Source organism: Tachysurus vachellii, chromosome 12 (assembly GCF_030014155.1).
Source record: "Tachysurus vachellii isolate PV-2020 chromosome 12, HZAU_Pvac_v1, whole genome shotgun sequence".
NCBI classification, from domain to species: Eukaryota; Metazoa; Chordata; class Actinopteri; order Siluriformes; family Bagridae; genus Tachysurus; species Tachysurus vachellii.
In genome coordinates, this window is record NC_083471.1 from 9,298,251 (window position 1) to 9,318,404 (window position 20,154).

The 20,154-nt window shown below is 37.3% G+C and overlaps 2 protein-coding genes across 3 annotated transcripts; both read left to right on the forward strand.

The window, feature by feature from the left end:
- On the forward strand, positions 1-7,256 carry LOC132854673 (uncharacterized). 2 transcript variants are annotated; one of them, XM_060883239.1, is made up of 7 exons: positions 1-38; positions 2,882-2,972; positions 3,258-3,551; positions 3,651-3,944; positions 5,467-5,754; positions 5,855-6,142; positions 6,260-7,256. In XM_060883239.1, exons 2-7 carry the CDS (start codon positions 2,912-2,914, stop codon positions 6,424-6,426), a joined length of 1,392 nt encoding a protein of 463 aa, XP_060739222.1. In that variant the 5' UTR covers positions 1-38; positions 2,882-2,911; the 3' UTR covers positions 6,427-7,256. The 2 variants fall into 2 exon arrangements, with proteins under 2 accessions (XP_060739222.1, XP_060739223.1); XM_060883240.1 differs by having other exon boundaries at positions 5,855-6,158; positions 6,260-6,418.
- A 3,910-nt stretch (positions 7,257-11,166) lies between these two features.
- On the forward strand, positions 11,167-17,488 carry LOC132855374 (uncharacterized). The gene is made up of 7 exons (XM_060884270.1): positions 11,167-11,188; positions 13,742-13,804; positions 14,104-14,397; positions 14,500-14,793; positions 16,353-16,637; positions 16,748-17,046; positions 17,131-17,488. Exons 2-7 carry the CDS (start codon positions 13,744-13,746, stop codon positions 17,209-17,211), a joined length of 1,314 nt encoding a protein of 437 aa, XP_060740253.1. The 5' UTR covers positions 11,167-11,188; positions 13,742-13,743; the 3' UTR covers positions 17,212-17,488.
- The last annotated feature ends 2,666 nt before the right edge of the window (positions 17,489-20,154 follow it).

The window sequence follows — 20,154 nt, forward strand, 5'->3', positions numbered from 1 at the left end:
TGAGAGGGAAAAGAGAGCAGGACTGAGATCTTCACAGGGTAAGGTTATTTGGTCTATATATAATGTTACCAGAGCACATAATACAGAGAGCAGTTAAAATTAATGTTTTATGTAAATATACATTTAAAGTTTAATAAAATAACTAAAGTGTCAGTGTAAAATCACAGAAATAGACAGAAAATAATAATAAATGCTTAAGGTAGATTAATGAAAAATGTGAAGGTAAATATCTGTTTAGAGTGAGGCTGCTTTGTGACTTCTTTTACATCTAAAACAAATAGGAATTATTTATCTTTGTGTAGAAGACAGCGTTTTTAAATACAGAAGTATCACTTTTTGTTCCTCCTCCAGTTTTTCCCCAGACTCTGATCTCTGAACTCAGTGTTTATGATCACATGATGATTTTCACCTGCATTCATTCATTTTCATGACAGATTCTGAATAAACTGGTTGTATGGATCCTGCAGTGACATGCTGTATAAATGCTTACAAGGTTTATACTGAAATGTCATCTGATCAAACAGAGTTTAGCAGAGTTTAATTTTTACCAGAAATTCCAAAATATGGAAGTTGGAAATCTGAACAACAACAGAACTCAGACCAGATACAACCAGATTTTTTGTTCTAAAAAAGTCTAACACAATCTAACACAATTTGTCATAGATGGCTTGGACTGTTCCCTGTCTGAACACCAAGGGGGACGTTCTGGCTGGCTTTTGTTTTTGTCTTGTACCACTTGTTTTCATATTTGTTTTGTGTTCACATCTGTCTAACCTCTGCACACCTGTTCCGTGTCTCAATTGTGCTTGTCACGGGTGCGGGGATAAAAGACCCAAATGCTGAATAGCTTAAAAGAAAACGGGTTTAATAACTAAAAAACACGAAACATGGACACCAACTCGAGACACGACACCATGTCAAAACAAGACAAAGGATTCTGCGCTGCACAAGGCAACGCGGCTTAATACTAATACTAGCTAGAACGTACATTTCCTGAAGAAAATGTGAATGGTGCTTGCATGTGGCAAGTTCTCCTCGTCGTGCTGAGTGTTTTGATATGTCACATGTCCATGTTTTGCTAACTTTTTGATTTCGTTTATTTGGGGGCGGGGCTACACGTGACGTCAGTTCCCCTCATTGGGCTGGGGGCCAATACTTTTGGAATCATTGAATTGATAGTGTGGAGTTGATAGTTACATGTACTGAGAGTCTCCTTTACATCTACAGTCACTAGGAGAACACAGGAGAGAAGCGATACCTGAGCTCTGGGCACGCTGCGTGTGTGAGAGCTTAAAGGAATTTCAGGAATTTCCCATTCATTTCTATGGGACTTTTTTGGCCGCTTTTTCGTCCGCTGTGCGAACATCGTTGGTCTCAGAATAAATATCTGAGAAATGTGGTGTGCATTTGTATTCAGCCCCACTGAGACAATACTTTGTAGAACCACCTTTCGCTGCAATTACAACTGCAAGTCTTTTGTCTCTACCAGCTTTGGAGAGTGAAATGTTTGCCCAATAGTCAGATTGGATGGCGTGCGTCTGTGAACAGCGATTTTCAAGTCTCGCCACAGATTCTCAATTGGATTTAGGTCTGGACTTTAACTGGGTCATTCTAACACCTGACTATGTTTTGATCTAAACCACTCCATTATAGATCTGGCTGTATGTTTAGGGTCATTGTCTTGATGGAAGGTGAACCTCTGCCCCAGTCTTAAGTCTTTTGCAGACTCTAATAGGTTTTCATCTAAGATTGCCCTGTATTTGGCTCCATCCATCTTCCCATCAACTCTGACCAGCTTCCCTGTCCCTGCTGAAGAAAAGCATCCCCACAACATGATGCTGCCACCACCATGTTTCACAGTGGGGATGGTGTGTTCAGGGAGATGTGCAGTGTTAGGTTTCTGCCACACATAACGTTTTGAATTTTTGCCAAAAAGTTAAATTTTGATCTCATCTGACCAGAGCACCTTCTTCAAAAGTTCAATTTTGATCTCATCTGACCAGGGCACCTACTTCCACATGCTTTCTGTGTCTCCCACATGGCTTGTCGCAAACTGCAAACGGGATTTCTTATGGCTTTCTTTCAACAATGGCTTTCTTCTTGCCACTCTTCCATAAAGACCAGATTTGTGGAGTGCATGACTAATAGTTGTCCTGTGGACAGATTCTCCCACCTGAGCTGTGGATCTCTGCAGCTCCTCCAGAGTTACCATGGGCCTCTTGGCTGCTTCTCTGATTAATGATCTCCTTGCACGGACTGTCAGTGTAGGTGGACAGCCATGTCTTTGTAGGCTTGCAGTTGTGCCATACTCTTTCCATTTCAGGATGATGGATTGTACAGTGCTCCGTGAGATGTTCAAAGCTTGGGATATTTATTTATAACCTAACCCTGCTTTTAAATTCTCCACAACTTTATCCCTGACCTGTCTGGTGGGTTCTTTGGTCTTCATGATGCTGTTTGTTCACTAATGTTCTCTAACACTTCTGAGGGCTTCACAGAACAGCTGTATTTATACTGAGATTAAATTACACATACTGTAGGTGCATTCTATTTACTAATTAGGTGACTTCTGAAGGCAGTTGGTTTCACTGGATTTTAGTTAGGGGTATCAGAGTAAAGGGGGCGAATACAAATGCACAACACACTTTTCAGATATTTATTTCGAAAAAAATATTTGGACACCATTTTTAATTTTCATTCCACTTCACAATTATGTGCCACTTTCTTTCAGTCTATTTAATAAAATCCAAATAAAAGAATTTATTTTTTTGTGGTTGTAAAATGTTAAAATGTGTGTGTGTGTGTGTGTTAGTGTTACATACCTGTTCCTAAAGGAGTAGCTCAGTATGTCTGTCTCTTGCTTTATTCTCCACCTGTGCAGTGCTGATGGTGGTGTTGTGTCTCATTAGCCATGCAGTTCTGCAGCCTTCATCAGTGTGTCCTCTTCTTCCTCATCTTCATGTTTACCACTGGTAAGTGTCATTACTAGACAAAAAAATACTATGCACTACACACCCTCCTGCTCACCCTCACTGCACATCCACTGTTACTTCTTCTGTTACAGAGGTACATTAACAAAAAAATCTGCTCACTGATACACCCTCTGCATATTAAAATTATGCATTTGATATTCTTCCATACATTAATGAAATAGAAGTGAAAATATAACACATTATATATTTACAGTATAGTGTGCTGCCACCATTCATACACACACAAAAATAGTTTTCACACATTTTGCTCTCACTTTATTTCAGCTCCTACTCTGGCTTTCACTTCTGTAATGGTGAAGCTGAATCAGTCTGCAGTTCTTCCCTGTAAACAGAACTGCTCTTATTCAATGTGGACTGTGATTGATGAACCTTGTCTTATTGTGGCTGAGTGTAATCAGACATCATGCTGGTCAAAGGAGGGGTTTAACATGTCTCATGATCAGTACCTGAAGGGAGATTTGTCTCTCAACATCAATGCAGCTGATTACAGTAACAGAGGTTTGTACACGTGTGAATGTGCCGGTGAAGAGGTCAATACTGTACAGCTCAGCATTGAGAGTAAGTTTACTTGTTTATTATTCACTGATTTAGCTGTGAAAGTTTAAATCATGTGTCAGATTTGGAACTGATGAAGCTTCTGATTTGTTTTCTCCTCAGCAAGGATGCTGTCAGCTAATTTAAAGTCTGGAGATGATTTGATCCTACACTTACACAAATCAAACTACATGGAGTTGATTTATAAAAGCAAAGATTCACCTGATCTGTACGGTGAACAGATCTGCAATGTGACTGAAGACTCACTTCAGTGTAATGATGACTATAAACAAAGAGCACTACTGAAAGACTCAATTATAATACTGAAGAATCTAAAACCGTCAGATAGTGGAGTTTACACCATCCGGGACACACTGTATAAATGCATCAATCTTATTTACACTCTCTCTGTGAAAGGTACAGTTCAGTGAGAAAATATCTCATATCTGTTCTAATTAGAGTTCAAGTCAGTGTTAGACAACTGGGTATTTAATAAGTTGATTATCTTAATTAGTTTAATTCACACTGTCATTTCTCTGTGTGTGCAGATGCATTGTCGGTTGTTAATTATTTTAGTCTGCTGCTTCAGTTTTTAATAAATGCATATGGCAAAATGGCAATTTGCATATGCTGCAGAATATTATGAAGAGTGATCAGATGAATTGCTATTAATTGCAAAGTGTTTCTTTACCATGAAAATGAACTAAATCCAAAAAAAAACAAAAAACACTTCCTGCTAAGATCATGAGGGTGGCGTTTGAAATCATTTATCTTTCTCTGTGGTTACCTGCAAGGAATCATGTGCAGTGATCACTGTTGTGCTCCAAAAGGGATTCACAGACAAGGATATTGCTGCTAGTAAGCTTGCACCTAAATCAACCATTTATTGGATCAAGAACTTCAAGGAGAGATGTTCAATATTTGAGAAGAAGGCTTCAGGGTTCACAAGAGAATCCAACAAAAGTTAATTGATTTGCAGGATCAGGTACCACCTATGCACACCTATGCAGAGCTTGCTCTAGAATGGCAGCAGGCAGGTGAATCAGACTGATATTCTCCAAAAGGTACAGGGATTGGACTGATGAGGACTGGGGTAAAGTCATTTTCTCTGATGCTCTGAATCCCCTTTCCAATTATTTGAGACATCCGGAAAAAAAAGCATCAGTCCTGTGTCATGCCAACAGTAAAGCATCCTGAGACCATTCATGTGTGGGGTTGCTCAGGGGTGGAAGGGGTGTGCCAAGGGAGTGGGCTCACTCAAAATGCTGCCTAAGAACACAACAATAAATAAAGAATGGTACAAAAGCCTCCTCTGTGAGCAACTTCTCCCAACCATCCAAGAACAGTTTGGTAACAAACAATGCCTTTTCCACAATGATGGAGCACCTGGCCATAAGGCAAAAGTGATAACTAAATGCCTCAGGAGACCAAAGAATCTAAATTTTGAATCCAGAGCCAGGAAATTCCCCAGACCTTAATCCCATTGAGAACTTGTTGTCAATCCTCAAGATGCGGGTGGACAAACAAACACCCACAAATTCTGTCAAATTCTCCAAGCATTGATTATGCAAGAATGGGCTGCCATCAGTCTGGATATGGCCCAGAAAATGTTTGACAGCATGTTAGGGCAAATCGCAGAGGTCTTGAAAAAGAAGCGTCAACACTGCAAATAATGCTTCTTTGGATAAACGTCATGTAATTGTCAATAGAAGCCTTCAACACTTATGAAATGCTTGTAATTATTCTTCAGTATACAATAGTAATGTCTGAAAAAAAGATCTACAAAAACTGAAGCAGCAGACTTTGTGAAAATTATTATTTATGTCATTCTCAAAACTTTTGGACATGGCTGTATTTTATAAATCATTTCAGGATAAAAAATAGAGATCATCTTTACATTTTTTCACCTGATATAAAGGCTTTATTCTTTTTTTTTCAGATATTTCCCAAATTTCCCAAATAAATGTGAATCGTCATGGGTCTGTTACACTCAAATGCACACAGAATTGTACTGGTTTGGTTGAATGGACCAAAAATAAAAAACATGTGGTGGCTTGGTGTAATCAGACATCATGCAACCCAGAGAAGGGATATAATATATCTTATGATCAGTACCTGAAGGGAGATCTGTCCCTCACCATCACTGATGCTTATTACAGTATGAGGGGTGTATACTTCTGCATGTGTAATAAGAAGCGCATCAGTGAATTTGATGTCTCCATTCAGAGTAAGGCTCATCATTTGTTCTGTCAAACAGTTGTGGATTAGAAAGACCTTTAATTTAAGTTTGATTTGTAAAAGAATTTGTAATGTTGTTTTCTCCTTAGCTGAGAACTCATCAGTTCAGTTAAAGCCTGGTGAAGATCTGCTCATGGATTTGCCCAGAAGTGAGCCAGTGGAGGTGATTTATAGAAGCACCAGGAGTTTTGCTGATGATGCGGACGGTAAAAACATCTGTATATTCGAAGACGATTTTCTGGAGTGTATTGTATATACACACAGGATATCTCCAGTTCTCAAACTGGAACATGTGAACCTGACTGACAGTGGAGTTTACACCATCCAGAGCAGGAACACTCAGGAAGCCTTTTTCAACTACAGCGTGTCTGTGGAAGGTAACATCTACTCTGTGTGTGTGTGTGAGTTCTAAATGTAATGGTCCTTCTTTCACGTCATGACACATAGCATCATGGTCATAAATTCAATGTTTTAATATCTTGTGTTTTTTCCAGAAGACCAGCCAAGACCAGATGAGAAGATCTGTTTTTCATATTTGGTGTTTGTGGTGGTGGGAGCTGTTCTGGGAGTTCTCATAGTCGCTGCAGTGTGTGCAATTTGCCTGAATTGCAAAGGGAAGGAAGGTGTGAAGAATGAAGTTCAGTATTGTGCTTTTTTATAAGTTATTCTAGAAATGACTCTGACTCTTTAATCCAGAAAGTGTAATGGAAGTGTGATGTGTTGATTATGCTTTAATGACTTCTATCATTAGTTTATTAATAACCTCATTGTATAACTAACAACTGTATTTATTCCTGTACCTGTTAAACCCTCAGTTTAAAACACACACACTCTGACTTCTGACACGCTCTGCTGCAGACTGTGGTGTGAGGTTGGGGCTCTGGGACTGGTCGAGTGAGCCATGAGTCTGTCTCTGATGTTGTACAAAATTAATACAAAATGTGACCTTTCTGTCATAAATGAAACTTTGCAGTAACTTTTCTGACCTTCTGTGAACATGAGTATTTGTTGACTAGAAATTATTTGTACCAAAGATTGCTTGTGCAAATTATTCAATGACTGACAGTGTTTTCTTTCTTCAGGTTTTGTGTTTGAATCATTTTTCTAAAAGCTCAGCATAATGAATGATTAAAGCCCTTCTCCTCTTATGTTCCACAAGGAGCGATGCGTCCTGTTGAGCAGCAGTACAATAAATTGTGAACTTTTTGTGAATTTCTAATGAAGAGGAGCTGATTCATGGTTAATAAAAACACTGGTTCCTCTCAAGGTTTCTTCCTTTTCCATCTAAGGGAGTCTAAGCCACGGTCACCTCATTCACTTCAGCCTTGTTCATTGGGGATAAATACAAACATATTTAAATTTGTCTAATATTTACTGTATATTAAATATTGAATATTAAACAGTCTGTACAATTTTTCTTATGTTCTGTAAAGCTGTTTCGAGACAATGTTAAAAGCGATATACAAATAAATTTTAATTGAATTGAACAAATTGGGGAAAAGTTTTGTTCCATTCAATCAGCTCTGCAGTAAAGCTCAGGAACTGGAACAACTGCTGGAGAACCAGTGGAGGCGCGCGCACACACACACACACACACACACACACGCACACACGCACACAGTCTCATGGCAGTTTGTGACATAGGTCACGAAATGTAATCTATTGATTCGTGTTCGTGGAGACGTATTTCAATTTTTTTTCGTGTCACTCAGTATGAATTTTGATCTAATGTTTTTCAATAGGTAGCATTTTTCATGTCTGCACCATGTTTTTCTTTCTGCCACTCGGAAGCATTGTTTTTGCTCATATGTTATTTATTTTTAAACATTAAGCACTACATTACTCAAGATTTAACGAGGAGATTTATATTCTATAGAGTACTAACCATTGTGCTATGTTTTCTTTTCCATCCATTTTTTTCAAGCCGTTTTTCCATCTATTTGGTGTGTTAAATCGGACAGTAAACTAAATACTACGGTACCTATGAGCCTTATCTACTTTTACTATGTTTAAGACGTCAGCTAAAACTACCTGATGACCCACCGCCAATTCTCTTTAAATGACTTCCTCATCTTTCTTTCAACACATAAACACGATAGTGTGCTTGATAATTCAACAATACGATGACATGACCATCTGTTTTATTTGATTCTCCTGATTTCTGCAGGCCGCCACTTCCCAGGTAATGTTACTTGAATGTAATGATCAAATTTGCACATTTAGAATTTGCAAAACCTGAAAACCTGCAGAAATCACCCAATCGCAAAGTGGACTGGCTCTGTCTCAATAGCAACGGATGCTGAGGCTCACGGGTAATGTGGGCATCCGTATTTGCAATTGGGTGATTTCTGAATGCCGCAAATTCTAAATGTTCAAATTTGATCATTACATCTAAGTAACATTACCTGGAAAGTGGTTTGAGCGCAATGAAGGAGAAGTTGCAGCCTGCAGAAATCAGGAGAATCAAATAAAACAGATGGTCATGACATAGTATTGTCATATCATTAGTTTACTGACCGATTTAACACACCAAATAGATGGAAAAATGGCTTTTCTCAGAAAAGAAACCATAGCACAATGGTTAGTACCCTACAGAATATAAAGCAATAAAAACAAGGATAAAATCTCCTGGTTAAATGTTGAGTAATGTAGTGCTTAATGTTTAAAAATGCTTCAGAGTGGCAGAAAGAAAAACATGGTGCAGACACAAAAGATGCTTAAATGGTATTTTTCTAGATGAATGATTTATCCATGCTGACATTAATATCTGCTCAGTAGAGTGATGTATAATGAGGATGTAGAACAAACACTAAATGAATGTAGGAGAGATTCTGCCTGTTCTTGGGATATTTTTTTTGGGCTGTTGTTTTCTGCAAATGTAAAATAACCCTTAAACATTTTGATTGATGCTGTTAATTTAGAATACCTTCTTTTGGTGAAGTAACACGTCTTAGATCATTTCTGATAATTCTGTAATAAAATGAATTACTGATTGTGATTAAATGAGTTCATGATTGTAATGTGTTTAGGTTGTGGAATGGATTGTATTCAGCACAGTAATACAATAATTCATTAACTTTAGAGTAATGAAGCCTTTACAGGCCAAAAACTGCATCTACAACATCATTCACAGGAGTTCAGTAATAAGATTAAAATCCTGCTTCAGCCTCGTAAATACATTTACATTTATAACATCTGGCAGATTCCCTTATCCAGAGTGACTTACAGAAGTGCTTTGTAGTCTCTGTCAATAAATACATTCTCATACTGAGTCACTACGTCATGGACTAAGAGTATTTACAGTCTAAAAACTTGGGGACACGTAACAAGTACGCTATTTCACTCTCAGAGCTGAAGTGTGTTTTCTGAAACTGTACTTCATCCTGAAACTTTCCGCATGAATCTTGTGGCTGGAACATTTTCTCATTGCAGTAGAAACCCAAATGGAACTGAAAGTTAAAACAATAAACACTAGTTTTATTGTTTAATGTTCTAATCTTAACATTAATATTAATATTATGTTCTAATATTAAATGTGATAAGTTTAGCACTGTGCACCATTGCTGCTTATTTGCTCAGGAAGTGAACAGTGTTTTGTTTAGCACATTTTATTTAGCATTAAATAATAGCTAACGTGAAAAAAAAAATTAATAAAAAATGGGAAATGAATCTAGTCATTTATATCATGTGCCTATCAGATGAGGCCAAAAAAGCTGAATTGCACCAATGTTTCTCAGTGGTTTTCAGCTTCACTGGCATCAAGGCCCAGATCAGCCTTCATGTTGTAACCCAACACTACATCAAAGTTGTTTGTCATATGAAAGTAAAAAGAGGAATGTGTATTAATTTTGCATATTAATACTATACTTTTCCTAACAAAGTGAAATAATCATTTACTGCCTGAGATAACAGGAAAAATGCTAAACTTACCTACTGAGTTGTTAAGGTTGCACTTGTAAGTTTTTATAATAGAAAAAAAACAGTCTATTGAATTCAGTGCATTTGCTGAATCAAGTGTAATTAATTATTTACTTGACTTCAATATGACGTTGGATCACTATATGAATCTATAGACATAATACTGGGTACGTGTAATTTAACTAGACTAACAAATAAAATTAACAGTGAGACAAATGTTGAATTACAAAATTGTAAACTTTATATGAAAAATCTAAACATATGAATTAAACAAACACAACTAGCTCTATAATGAGAACAGAAGCATATCCTATACAAATCAGTGTGAAACCTGGAGATTTTTTTTGTTTTACATTTGATGGATGAAATGCTTTCTCATGAACAGTGTATGTTTATGATCTTTTTTGTTGTTAAGATGTGTCCAGATTCTATTGCTTTCTTTTGGGAAACTCAACAGGCTTGTCTTTATGGCCCGTCATCCAGGTCATTTAGTTTACGTGTATTTTTTTTTTTATTCGTTTTTTTTTTTTAGAAAGAGATGAATGCTCAAGAAGGCATGTTGTGCTAGCAATCTAACTGTAGGGGGCTCTAGCAGGGAAAAAAGGTGCAAGCGAGGACTGAAAACAAAGAGTTAATAAGAAAAATATTTTTGATAGTTTTTGGTGTGTGAAAAAGATTCGAATTAGCGCTTGAATTTGTAAGCAGAGAGAGAAAATAAAATCCAATAAACGAACCCATCAAATTATGCACGTCTGGAACTTCATTTATTTCAGCATGCAACATATGCTTATGAAGGTGACACAATTTCTGTGGCCTAATCTCATAAAGAGAGAGAGAGAGAGAGAGAGAGAGAGAGAGAGAGAGAGAGACAGACAGTCAGACAGGCAGAAAGAGACACATTTATTCTGCCTCATGTATCTTTGTTAATTTTTTTTTTTTTTTTTATTATTATTAAAACATTACTTTTAATTATTTAAATCTGTTTTTCACTTCATTCAGGCTGTGAAACCAGAGAAGAAAAAATAAGAACGGGCTTTTCTGATGAATTACTGTGGTCTTTACTAAACTTCTTAACCTGTCACTTACTGTCTACTACTGCCTGAGGAAAACAACCATTATAATGATGCCTGAGCAGTCTACTGCTGAATGTAATGAAATGCTTTGAGAGGTTTTCAATCAATTCAAAAGAAGGACAACAATCCTGATGGTACTAAATGTCATAGTGGACCATTGTTGATGTAATAATTGATAGACACTTCACAGCACTTCTGTAAGTCGCTCTGGATAACAGATTCTGACAAATGCGAGACTGCAAGACAAATCTGAAACTGAATAAACTGATTTAATCGATTTTCACACATTACTTTAGAATTAACTGGGTTTTACACCTAGTAGCAGTGTGTGTTTCTGAGAAGGGTGGAGTCTGTACAGCCACAGAATAAAATGAAAGTTTCACTATTGTTAGACTGAGAGGGAAAAGAGAGCAGGACTGAGATCTTCACAGGGTAAGGTTATTTGGTCTATATATAATGTTACCAGAGCACATAATACAGAGAGCAGTTAAAATTAATGTTTTATGTAAATATACATTTAAAGTTTAATAAAATAACTAAAGTGTCAGTGTAAAATCACAGAAATAGACAGAAAATAATAATAAATGCTTAAGGTAGATTAATGAAAAATGTGAAGATAAATATCTGTTTAGAGTGAGGCTGCTTTGTGACTTCTTTTACATCTAAAACAAATAGGAATTATTTATCTTTGTGTAGAAGACAGCGTTTTTAAATACAGAAGTATCACTTTTTGTTCCTCCTGCAGTTTTTCCCGAGACTCTGATCTCTGAACTCAGTGTTTATGATCACATGATGATTTTCACCTGCATTCATTCATTTTCATGACAGATTCTGAATAAACTGGTTGTATGGATGCTGTAGTGACATGCTGTATAAATGCTCTGGGTTTATACTGCAATGTCATCTGATAAAACTGTTTATCAGAGTTTAATTTTTTACCAGAAATTCCACAATATGAAAGTTGGAAATCTGGACAACAACAGAACTCAGACCAGATACAACCAGATTTCATTTCAGATGTTCTAAAAAAGTCTAGTCTAACACAGAATTTGAAAAAAAAAACAAATCTGTCATAGATGGCTTGGACTGTTCCCTTTCTGAACACCCGGGAGGCGGTACTGGCTGGCTTTTGTTTATGTTTTTGTACCACTTGTTTTCATATTTGTTTTGTGTTCATGTCTCCTAGCCCTGTCTTATCCTTAATCTGTCCCGCCTCTGCACACCTGTTCCTTTTGTCTCAATAAGTGTCTTCCCTATTTATACTGGTTGTCTTGAGTCCTTGTGTTTGAATCCACTTTTTTATGTTTTCCCTGCATTTGGGTCTGGATTTTATCCCTGAAGACACCCTCGCTTCTCCGACAGTAGGACTCGGACCATTCAGAAACCCAGCAGAATCACCTCAAGCCTGGCAACTAATGACTGTTTGAGCACTATTCTGGACTATTCTTTTAAAGGTGGTGTGCATGATCTCTGAAAGCCAATGTTGACATTTGAAATCACCTAAACAAACACGCCCCTAACCCAAATGGGTGTCACCCCTGCTTTGATAGCTCAGCCCCACACATACAGAACATATATAACCCAGGCAACTATTATGGTGGAACCTGCTGGGGCAGCTGGCCGAGGGGATATTTTTATGAACTCTATGAGTAATACTATGGTAATACAGGTCAAATGTGTTTTTGTTGTACTGTGTGTTGTACCGTGAAAGGTTTGGCTCCGTTTCATGCAGAAGACGACGTTCAATACCTAGAACCCGAGGCATAGGTAACAGCAGAGGTATCCGTCATGTCAATCTTTCAATCACTTTCGGCTAATGTCAGACATGCGCACCGAACACTCTCTCTGCCGGATATTCAGAAGACACCCCTTTCTGCTAATTGGCTACAGGTTTGTTTTATTAGTCAGCCCGACTCAGTTTTCTGAAGCATTTTTGAAACATTGTGCACCCTGCCTTTAAGGACTTTTAGAACCCTTCTGAAATTTTGGTTTTCTTCTGTAGACATCGCTCTGCATCTGCTTCGCTTCCTGTTTTCCTGCAGAGGATGCTGCCTCACTTTGTGGAGGATTTCACCAGCCGGACCTGGTTTCTTTATTTTTATTTGTTTACACCCGTGGGTGACGCCGCTTCACTCCATTTTCCCGTGGAGGATGCTACCTCACTACTTGCCTGCAGGGGAATCTGTCTTTTCTTTTGTTCTTTTTTTGTGAACATTTTTTTGCTCCTGTTGCGGAGGTGGCTTGGTACCGGACTTTGGTGGCGGAATTTTCCCTTCCTCCCTTTCTGTACGTGGTTCAGGCCATGGCTAAGCATTGGACGTATCTTGGCCCTTCTGCTCGGCTGTGGATGTGGCTCTGCCCCCTCTGGCTATGCCGCCATGTTCCTCGCTTCTCCATGATTTTAGCTGGGATCATTGCCCCTTTAGACTTTTGGGTGTGAACATGGGTTGGCACGGCTTTTGTTTTTGTCTTGTACCACATGTTTTCATATTCATTTTGTGTTCACCTGTCTTAGCCCTGCCCTATACTTAATCTGATCCTGCATCTGCACACCTGTTCCGTGTCTCAGTGATTGTGCTCCCTATTTATACTTGTTGCATTGTGTTTTTTTTTGCTCCTTGTTTTTGTGTGTTTCGTTTCTTGGTTTCTGTTTTATTTTTTCATTTCAAGTCTCCCTAGTGTTTTTAATGTATTTGTAATTCTGTTGTTTTTTCTTAAAACCCTGTTTTCTCTTTTTATCCCTGCATTTGTCTGGATTTTAATTGATGAAGACACAATCCTAACACAATTCTGGTCATTTCACCTGGTTTTACACACATCTATACAGTATATATACACACATCTATATATAGAGTGTGTGTGTGTCTGTCTGTGTGTGTTTGTGTTAGTGTTACATACCTGTTCCTAAAGGAGTAGTTCAGTATGTCTGTCTCTTGCTTTATTCTACACCTGTGCAGTGCTGATGGTGGTGTTGTGTCTCATCAGCCATGCAGTTCTGCAGCCTTCATCACTGTGTCCTCTTCTTCCTCATATTCATGTTTACCACTGGTAAGTGTCAGTACTACTCACTACACATCTACTGTTACTTCTTCTGTTACAGAAGTTCACTAACATTAACAATAAATTGAACACAATGCTCTCTCTCTCTCTCTCTCTCTCTCTCTCTCTCTCTCTCTCTCTCTCTCTCTCTGCTCACTGACACCCTCTGCATATTAAAATTATGCATTTGATATTCTTGCATATGTTAATGAAATATAAAAGTGAAAATATAACATAATATATTTACATAATATCACGTTATATTACAAATTTTTACTAACAAGGATTTTGCTCTCACTTTCTTTCAGCTCCTACTCTGGCTTTTACTTCTGTAATGGTGAAGCTGAATCAGTCTGCTGATCTTCCCTGTAAGCAGAACTGTTCTTATTCACTGTGGACTGTGATTGATAAACCACGTCTTATTGTGGCTGAGTGTAATCAGACATCATGCTGGTCAAAGGAGGGGTTTAACATGTCTCATGATCAGTACCTGAAGGGAGATTTGTCTCTCACCATCAATGCAGCTGATTACAGTAACAGAGGTTTGTACACGTGTGAATGTGCTGGTGAAGAGGTCAATACTGTACAGCTCAGCATTGAGAGTGAGTGTACTTGTTTATTATTTACTGATTTATCTGTGAAAGTTTAAATCATCATGTGTCAGATTTGGAACTGATGAAGCTTCTGATTTGTTTTCTCCTCAGCTTTGATGCAGTTATCTAATTTAAAGTCTGGAGAAGATTTGATCCTACACTTACACAAATCAAACTACATGGAGTTGATTTATAAAAGCAAAGATTCACCTGATCTGTACGGTGAACAGATCTGCAATGTGACTGAAGACTCACTTCAGTGTAATGATGAATATAAACACAGAGCACTACTGAAAGACTCAGATCTAATACTGAAGAATCTAAAACCATCAGATAGTGGAGTTTACACCATCCGGGACACACTGTATAAATACATCAATCTTATTTACACTCTCTCTGTGAAAGGTACAGTTCAGTGAGAAAATATCTCATATCTGTTCTAATTATAATGAGTTCTAGTCAGTTTTAGACACCTGGGTCTTTAATAAGTTAATCTTAATCAGTTTAATTCACACTTTCATTTCTCTGTGTGTGCAGATGCATTATCGGTTGTTGATTACCTTAGTTCTTCGCGTACAGCCGCAGCCAAAGGTTTTGAGAATTACACAAATGTTAATTTTAATCTGCTGCTTCAGTTATAAATATATGCAAATGGCAATTTGCATATACTGCAGAATGTTATGAAGAGTGATCAGAATAATTGCAATTAATTGCAAAGTGTCTCTTTGCCATAAAAATGAACTAAAAAAAAAAAACAAACAAAAAAAAAAACACTTTTACGGCATTTCCGACCTGCCACAAAAGGACCAGCTGACATCATGACATCTTTCTCTGTGGTTACCTGCAAGGAATCATGTGCAGTGATCATTGTTTTGCTCTAAAAGGGATTCACAGGCAAGTATATTGCTCTAGTAAGCTTGCACGTAAATCAACCATTTATTGGATCAAGAACATCAATGAGAGATGTTCAATGTTTGAGAAGAAGGCTTTAGGGTGCCCAATAAAATCCAACAATCGCCGGGACTGTCTTATAAAGTTAATTGATCTACAGGATCGGGGCACCACCTATGCAGAGCTTGCTCTAGAATGGCAGCAGGTGAATCAGACTGATATTCTCCAAAAGCTACAGGGATTGGACTGATGAGGACTGGGGTAAAGTCATTTTCTTATTCTTTGAATCCCCTTTCCGATTGTTTGAGACATCCGGAAAAAAAAGCTGCCTGGAGAATAAAAGGTGGGCGCTACCATTGGTCCTGTGTCATGCCAACAGTAAAGCATCCTGAGACCATTCCTGTGTGGGGTTGCTCAGGGGTGGGAGAGGTGTGCCAAGGGAGTGGGCTCACTCAAAATGCTGCCTAAGAACAAAACAATGAATAAAGAATGGTACAAAAGCATCCTCTGAGAGGAACTTCTCTCCAGAATGATGGAGCACCTTGCCACCTTGCCATAAGGCAAAAGTGATAACTAAATGCCTCAGGGGAACAAAGCATCTAAATTTTTAATTTAGAGCCAGGAAATTCCCTAGACCTTAATCCCATTGGGAACTTGTTGTCAATCCTCAAGAGGCAGGTTGACAAACAAACACCCACAAATTCTGACAAATTCTCCAAGCATTGATTATGCAAGAATGGGCTGCCATCAGTCAGGATGTGGTCCAGAAAATGTCTGACAGCATGCCAGGGCAAATTGCAGAGGTCTTGAAAAAGAAGGGTCAACACTGCAAATATTGACTCTCTGCATAAACTTCATGTAATTGTAAATAAAAGTCTTCGACACTTATGAAATTCTTGTAATTATACTCCAGTAATGTCTGAAAAAAAATCCACAAAAACTGAAGCAGCAGACTTAATATTTATGTCATTCTCAAAACTTTTGTACATGGCCATATTTTTAAATCACTTTAGGATAAAAAATAGATGCATTTCTTTCACCTGATATAAAGGCTTTATCCTTTTTTTTTTCAGGCAATGCAATTTCCCCAATAAATGTGAATCATCATGGGTCTGTTACACTCAAATGCACACGGAATTGTACCGATTTGGTTGAATGGACCAAAAATCATAACTATGTGGTGGCTTGGTGTAATCAGACATCATGCAACCCAGATAAGGGATATAATATATCTCATGATCAGTACCTGAAGGGAGATCTGTCTCTCACCATCACTGATGCTTATTACAGTATGAGGGGTTATTACTGCTGCAAGTGTAATGAGAAGTGCATCAGTGAATTTAATGTCTCCATTCAGAGTAAGGCTCATCATTTGTTCTGTCAAACAGTTGTGGATTAGAAAGACCTTTAATTTAAGTTAGATTTGTAAAAGATTTATATAGAATTTGTAATGTTGTTTTCTCCTTAGCTGAGAACTCATCATTTAAGCTAAAGCCTGGTGAAAATCTGCTCATGGATTTGCCCAGAAGTGAGCCAGTGGAGGTGATTTATAGAAGCACCAAGAGTTTTGCTGATGATGCAGCTGGTACAAATATCTGTACATTTGAAGACAGTTCTTTGGATTGTTTTAACGGATACACACACAGGATATCTCCAGTTCTCAAACTGGAACATGTGAACCTGACTGACAGTGGAGTTTACACCATCCAGAGCATGAACACTAAGGAAGCCTTTCTCGTCTACAATGTGTCTGTAAAAGTCTCCTCGGTGAGTGTGTGTGCGAGCTAAATGTCATGACACACAGCATCATGGTCATAAATTCAATGTTTTAATATTTTGTGTTTTTTGTAGAAGACCAGCCAAAACCAGATGAGAAGATCTATTTTTCATATCTGGTGTTTGGGGTGGTGTCTGAGCTGGGAGTTCTCATAGTCGCTACAGTGTGCATTTACCTGAAGTGCAAAGGGAAGGAAGGTGTGAAGAATGACTCTGACTCTTTAATCCATAAAGTGTAATGGAAGTCTGATGTGTTGATTATGCTTTAATGACTTCTATCATTGGTTTATTAATAACCTCACTGTAACTAACGACACGCTCTGCCGCTGTCTGTGATGTGAGGTAGGGGCTGTGGGACTGGTCGAGTGAGCCATAAGTCTATCTCTGATGTTGTAAAAAATTAATAAATATGATCTGTCTGTGTTAAATGAAACTTTGCATTAACTGTTCTGACCTTCTGTGAACATGAGTAGTTGTTTGTTGAATGTTGTTGAATTGAACATGATTTGAGTCAGGTCTGATTTAGAGAAGCTGCAGGATGAAACATTGGCTCACTAAACTCTGGTTCCTCTCAAGGTTTCTTCCTCTTTCATCTAAGGGAGTTTTTTCTTGCCACATCACATCATTCACTTCAGTCTTGTTCATTGGGAATAAATACAAACATATTTAAATTTGTCTAATATTAATATTTAATATTGAATTTTAAACTGTCTACTATTTTCTATGTTCTGTAAAGCTGTTTCGAGAGAATGTTAAAAGCGATATACAAATAAATTTGAATTGAATTGAATAAATTGGGGAATTTTGTTCCATTCAATCAGCTCTGCAGTAAAGCTCAGGAACTGGAACAACTGCTGGAGAACCAGTGAGAGGCACACACATACACGCACTCACGCACACACACACACACACACACACACACACACACACACACACACACACACACACACACACTCACACATACACACGCACAAATGCACGCACACACACACGCACGCACGCACACACACACACACATACACACTCACGCACACACACACGGTTTAAAATCTCACCTCTTCAACTCTCAAATATAAAAAGTTCAGAATAAGTGGACATGGAAAAAGGAAAACAAACGCTATGTTGAAATAATTATATAAAAGAAAAATCAAAAGAACACAAAAAAGATCAAATCCTTCAAATGAAATTCTTTCTTAGTCAGTCTGTGGTTGTTTCAAAACACATCAAACACAAATATATTTAAGAGAATTTGCAAAAGTTTCCAAAACACTGATTTCCTTCATGCTCATGTGAATATGTTAATCATCCATCCACAGCTCATCTGCATAGACACACCCACAAATACTCTATAAAAGGTAAAGGAACAGAAGTGTAAGGTCTAAATAACATGTAATAACATCATATTAATAATAAGGGAGAGAAAATAAGGGAAAATAAATTATTTTCAATAAACTTTGAATTGCCATTTAAGCAAAAGTGAATAGAATTTAAATTAAGAAACTTAACATTATAAAAATGCACGTTTAGTCTCTCTATATAATAAATGTCTTGTAAATATAATTATAATTGTAATATTAAAAATACATATTATTAGTTTATTATCAGAATCTAAAGATTTGTTTTCGATATTGAGTTTAATGCTATTTTTCTAGATGAAAGTTTTATCCATGCTGACATTAATATCTGATCAGTAGAGTGATGTATAATGAGGATGTAGAAACTAACACTAAATGAATGTAGAAGAGATTCTGCATGTTCTTGGGATATTTTTTAAATAGTTTTATAGTTTATATAAGCATCAATCAGGTGTAAGGATAAATTGTAGTCCTTTAAAAAAGGACCCCGTAGAATCGGGCTCTGGGAGACATGAAACGTTAAAGCATGTGAAGAACAAGCCTTTAAACATTTACATTTATAACATATGTCAGATGCCCTTATCCAGAGTGACTTACAGAAGTGCTTTGTAGTCTCCGTCAATAAATACATTCTCATACTGAGTCAATAGGTCATGGACTAAAATTATTTACAGTCTAAAAATTTGGGGACACATAATGTAACAAGTACGCTATTTCACTCTCAGAGCTGAAGTGTGTTTTCTGAAACTGTTCTTCATCCTGAAACTTTCCACATGATACTTGTGGCTAAAACATTTCCACTGCAGTAGAAACCCAAATGGAACTGAAAGTTAAAAATAGACAAGTTTTACTGTTTAATGTTCTAATATTAACAATGACAAACTGCATTTAATTGTGATAGGTTTAGCACTGTGTTCCATTGCTGCTTATTTGCTCAGGAGGTGAACAGTGTTTTGTTTAGCACATTTTATTTAGCATTAAATAATAGCTAACGTGAAAAAAAAAAAAAAAAAAAAAATGGGAAATGAATCTAGTCATTTATATCATGTGCCTATCAGATGAGGCCAAAAAAGCTGAATTGCACCAATGTTTCTCAGTGGTTTTCAGCTTGACTGGCGTCAAGGTCCAGATCAGCCTTCATGTTGTAGCCCAACACTACATCAAAGTTGTTTGTCATATGAAAGCAAAGGGAGTAATGTGTATTAATTTTGCATACTATCCAAATACTATCCTTGCCCTGCGATGGGTTGGCATTCCGTCCAGGGTGTATCCTGCCTTGATGCCTGATGACGCTTGAGATGCTCCCCGTGACCCGAGAAGTTTGGATAAGCGGTAGAAAACTATCCTTTTCCTAACAAAGTAAAATAATCATTTACTGCCTGAAATAACAGGAAAATTCTAAACTTACTGAGTTGTTAAGGTTGCACTTGTAAGTTTTTATAGTAAAAAAAACAGTCTATTAAACTCAATGCATTTGCTGAATCAAGTGTAATTAATTATTTACTTGACTGTAATATGCCGTTGGATCACTATACCTGTATGAATCCATACACATAATCCTTGGTAAGTATAATTTAACTAGACTAACAAATAAAATTAACACATTTATTCTGTCTCATGTTTCTGTGTTAATTTTGTTTTTTAAAACATTACTTTTAATTATTTAAATCTGTTTTTCACTTCATTCATGCTGTGAAACCAGAGAAGAAAAAAAGAAGAATGGGCTTTTCTGATGAATTACTGT

What these genes read in the sequence shown, in the direction of transcription:
- LOC132854673 (XM_060883239.1), top strand. Translation starts at nt 2,912, where the DNA reads ATGCAGTTCTGCAGCCTTCATCAGTGTGTCCTCTTCTTCCTCATCTTC. An exon ending in CATCTTCATGTTTACCACTG is followed by an intron (nt 2,973 to 3,257) that starts GTAAGTGTCATT and finishes ACTTTATTTCAG; the next exon opens with CTCCTACTCTGGCTTTCACT. An exon ending in TTACACTCTCTCTGTGAAAG is followed by an intron (nt 3,945 to 5,466) that starts GTACAGTTCAGT and finishes TTTTTTTTTCAG; the next exon opens with ATATTTCCCAAATTTCCCAA.
- LOC132855374 (XM_060884270.1), top strand. Translation starts at nt 13,744, where the DNA reads ATGCAGTTCTGCAGCCTTCATCACTGTGTCCTCTTCTTCCTCATATTC. An exon ending in CATATTCATGTTTACCACTG is followed by an intron (nt 13,805 to 14,103) that starts GTAAGTGTCAGT and finishes ACTTTCTTTCAG; the next exon opens with CTCCTACTCTGGCTTTTACT. An exon ending in ATTTAATGTCTCCATTCAGA is followed by an intron (nt 16,638 to 16,747) that starts GTAAGGCTCATC and finishes TTTTCTCCTTAG; the next exon opens with CTGAGAACTCATCATTTAAG.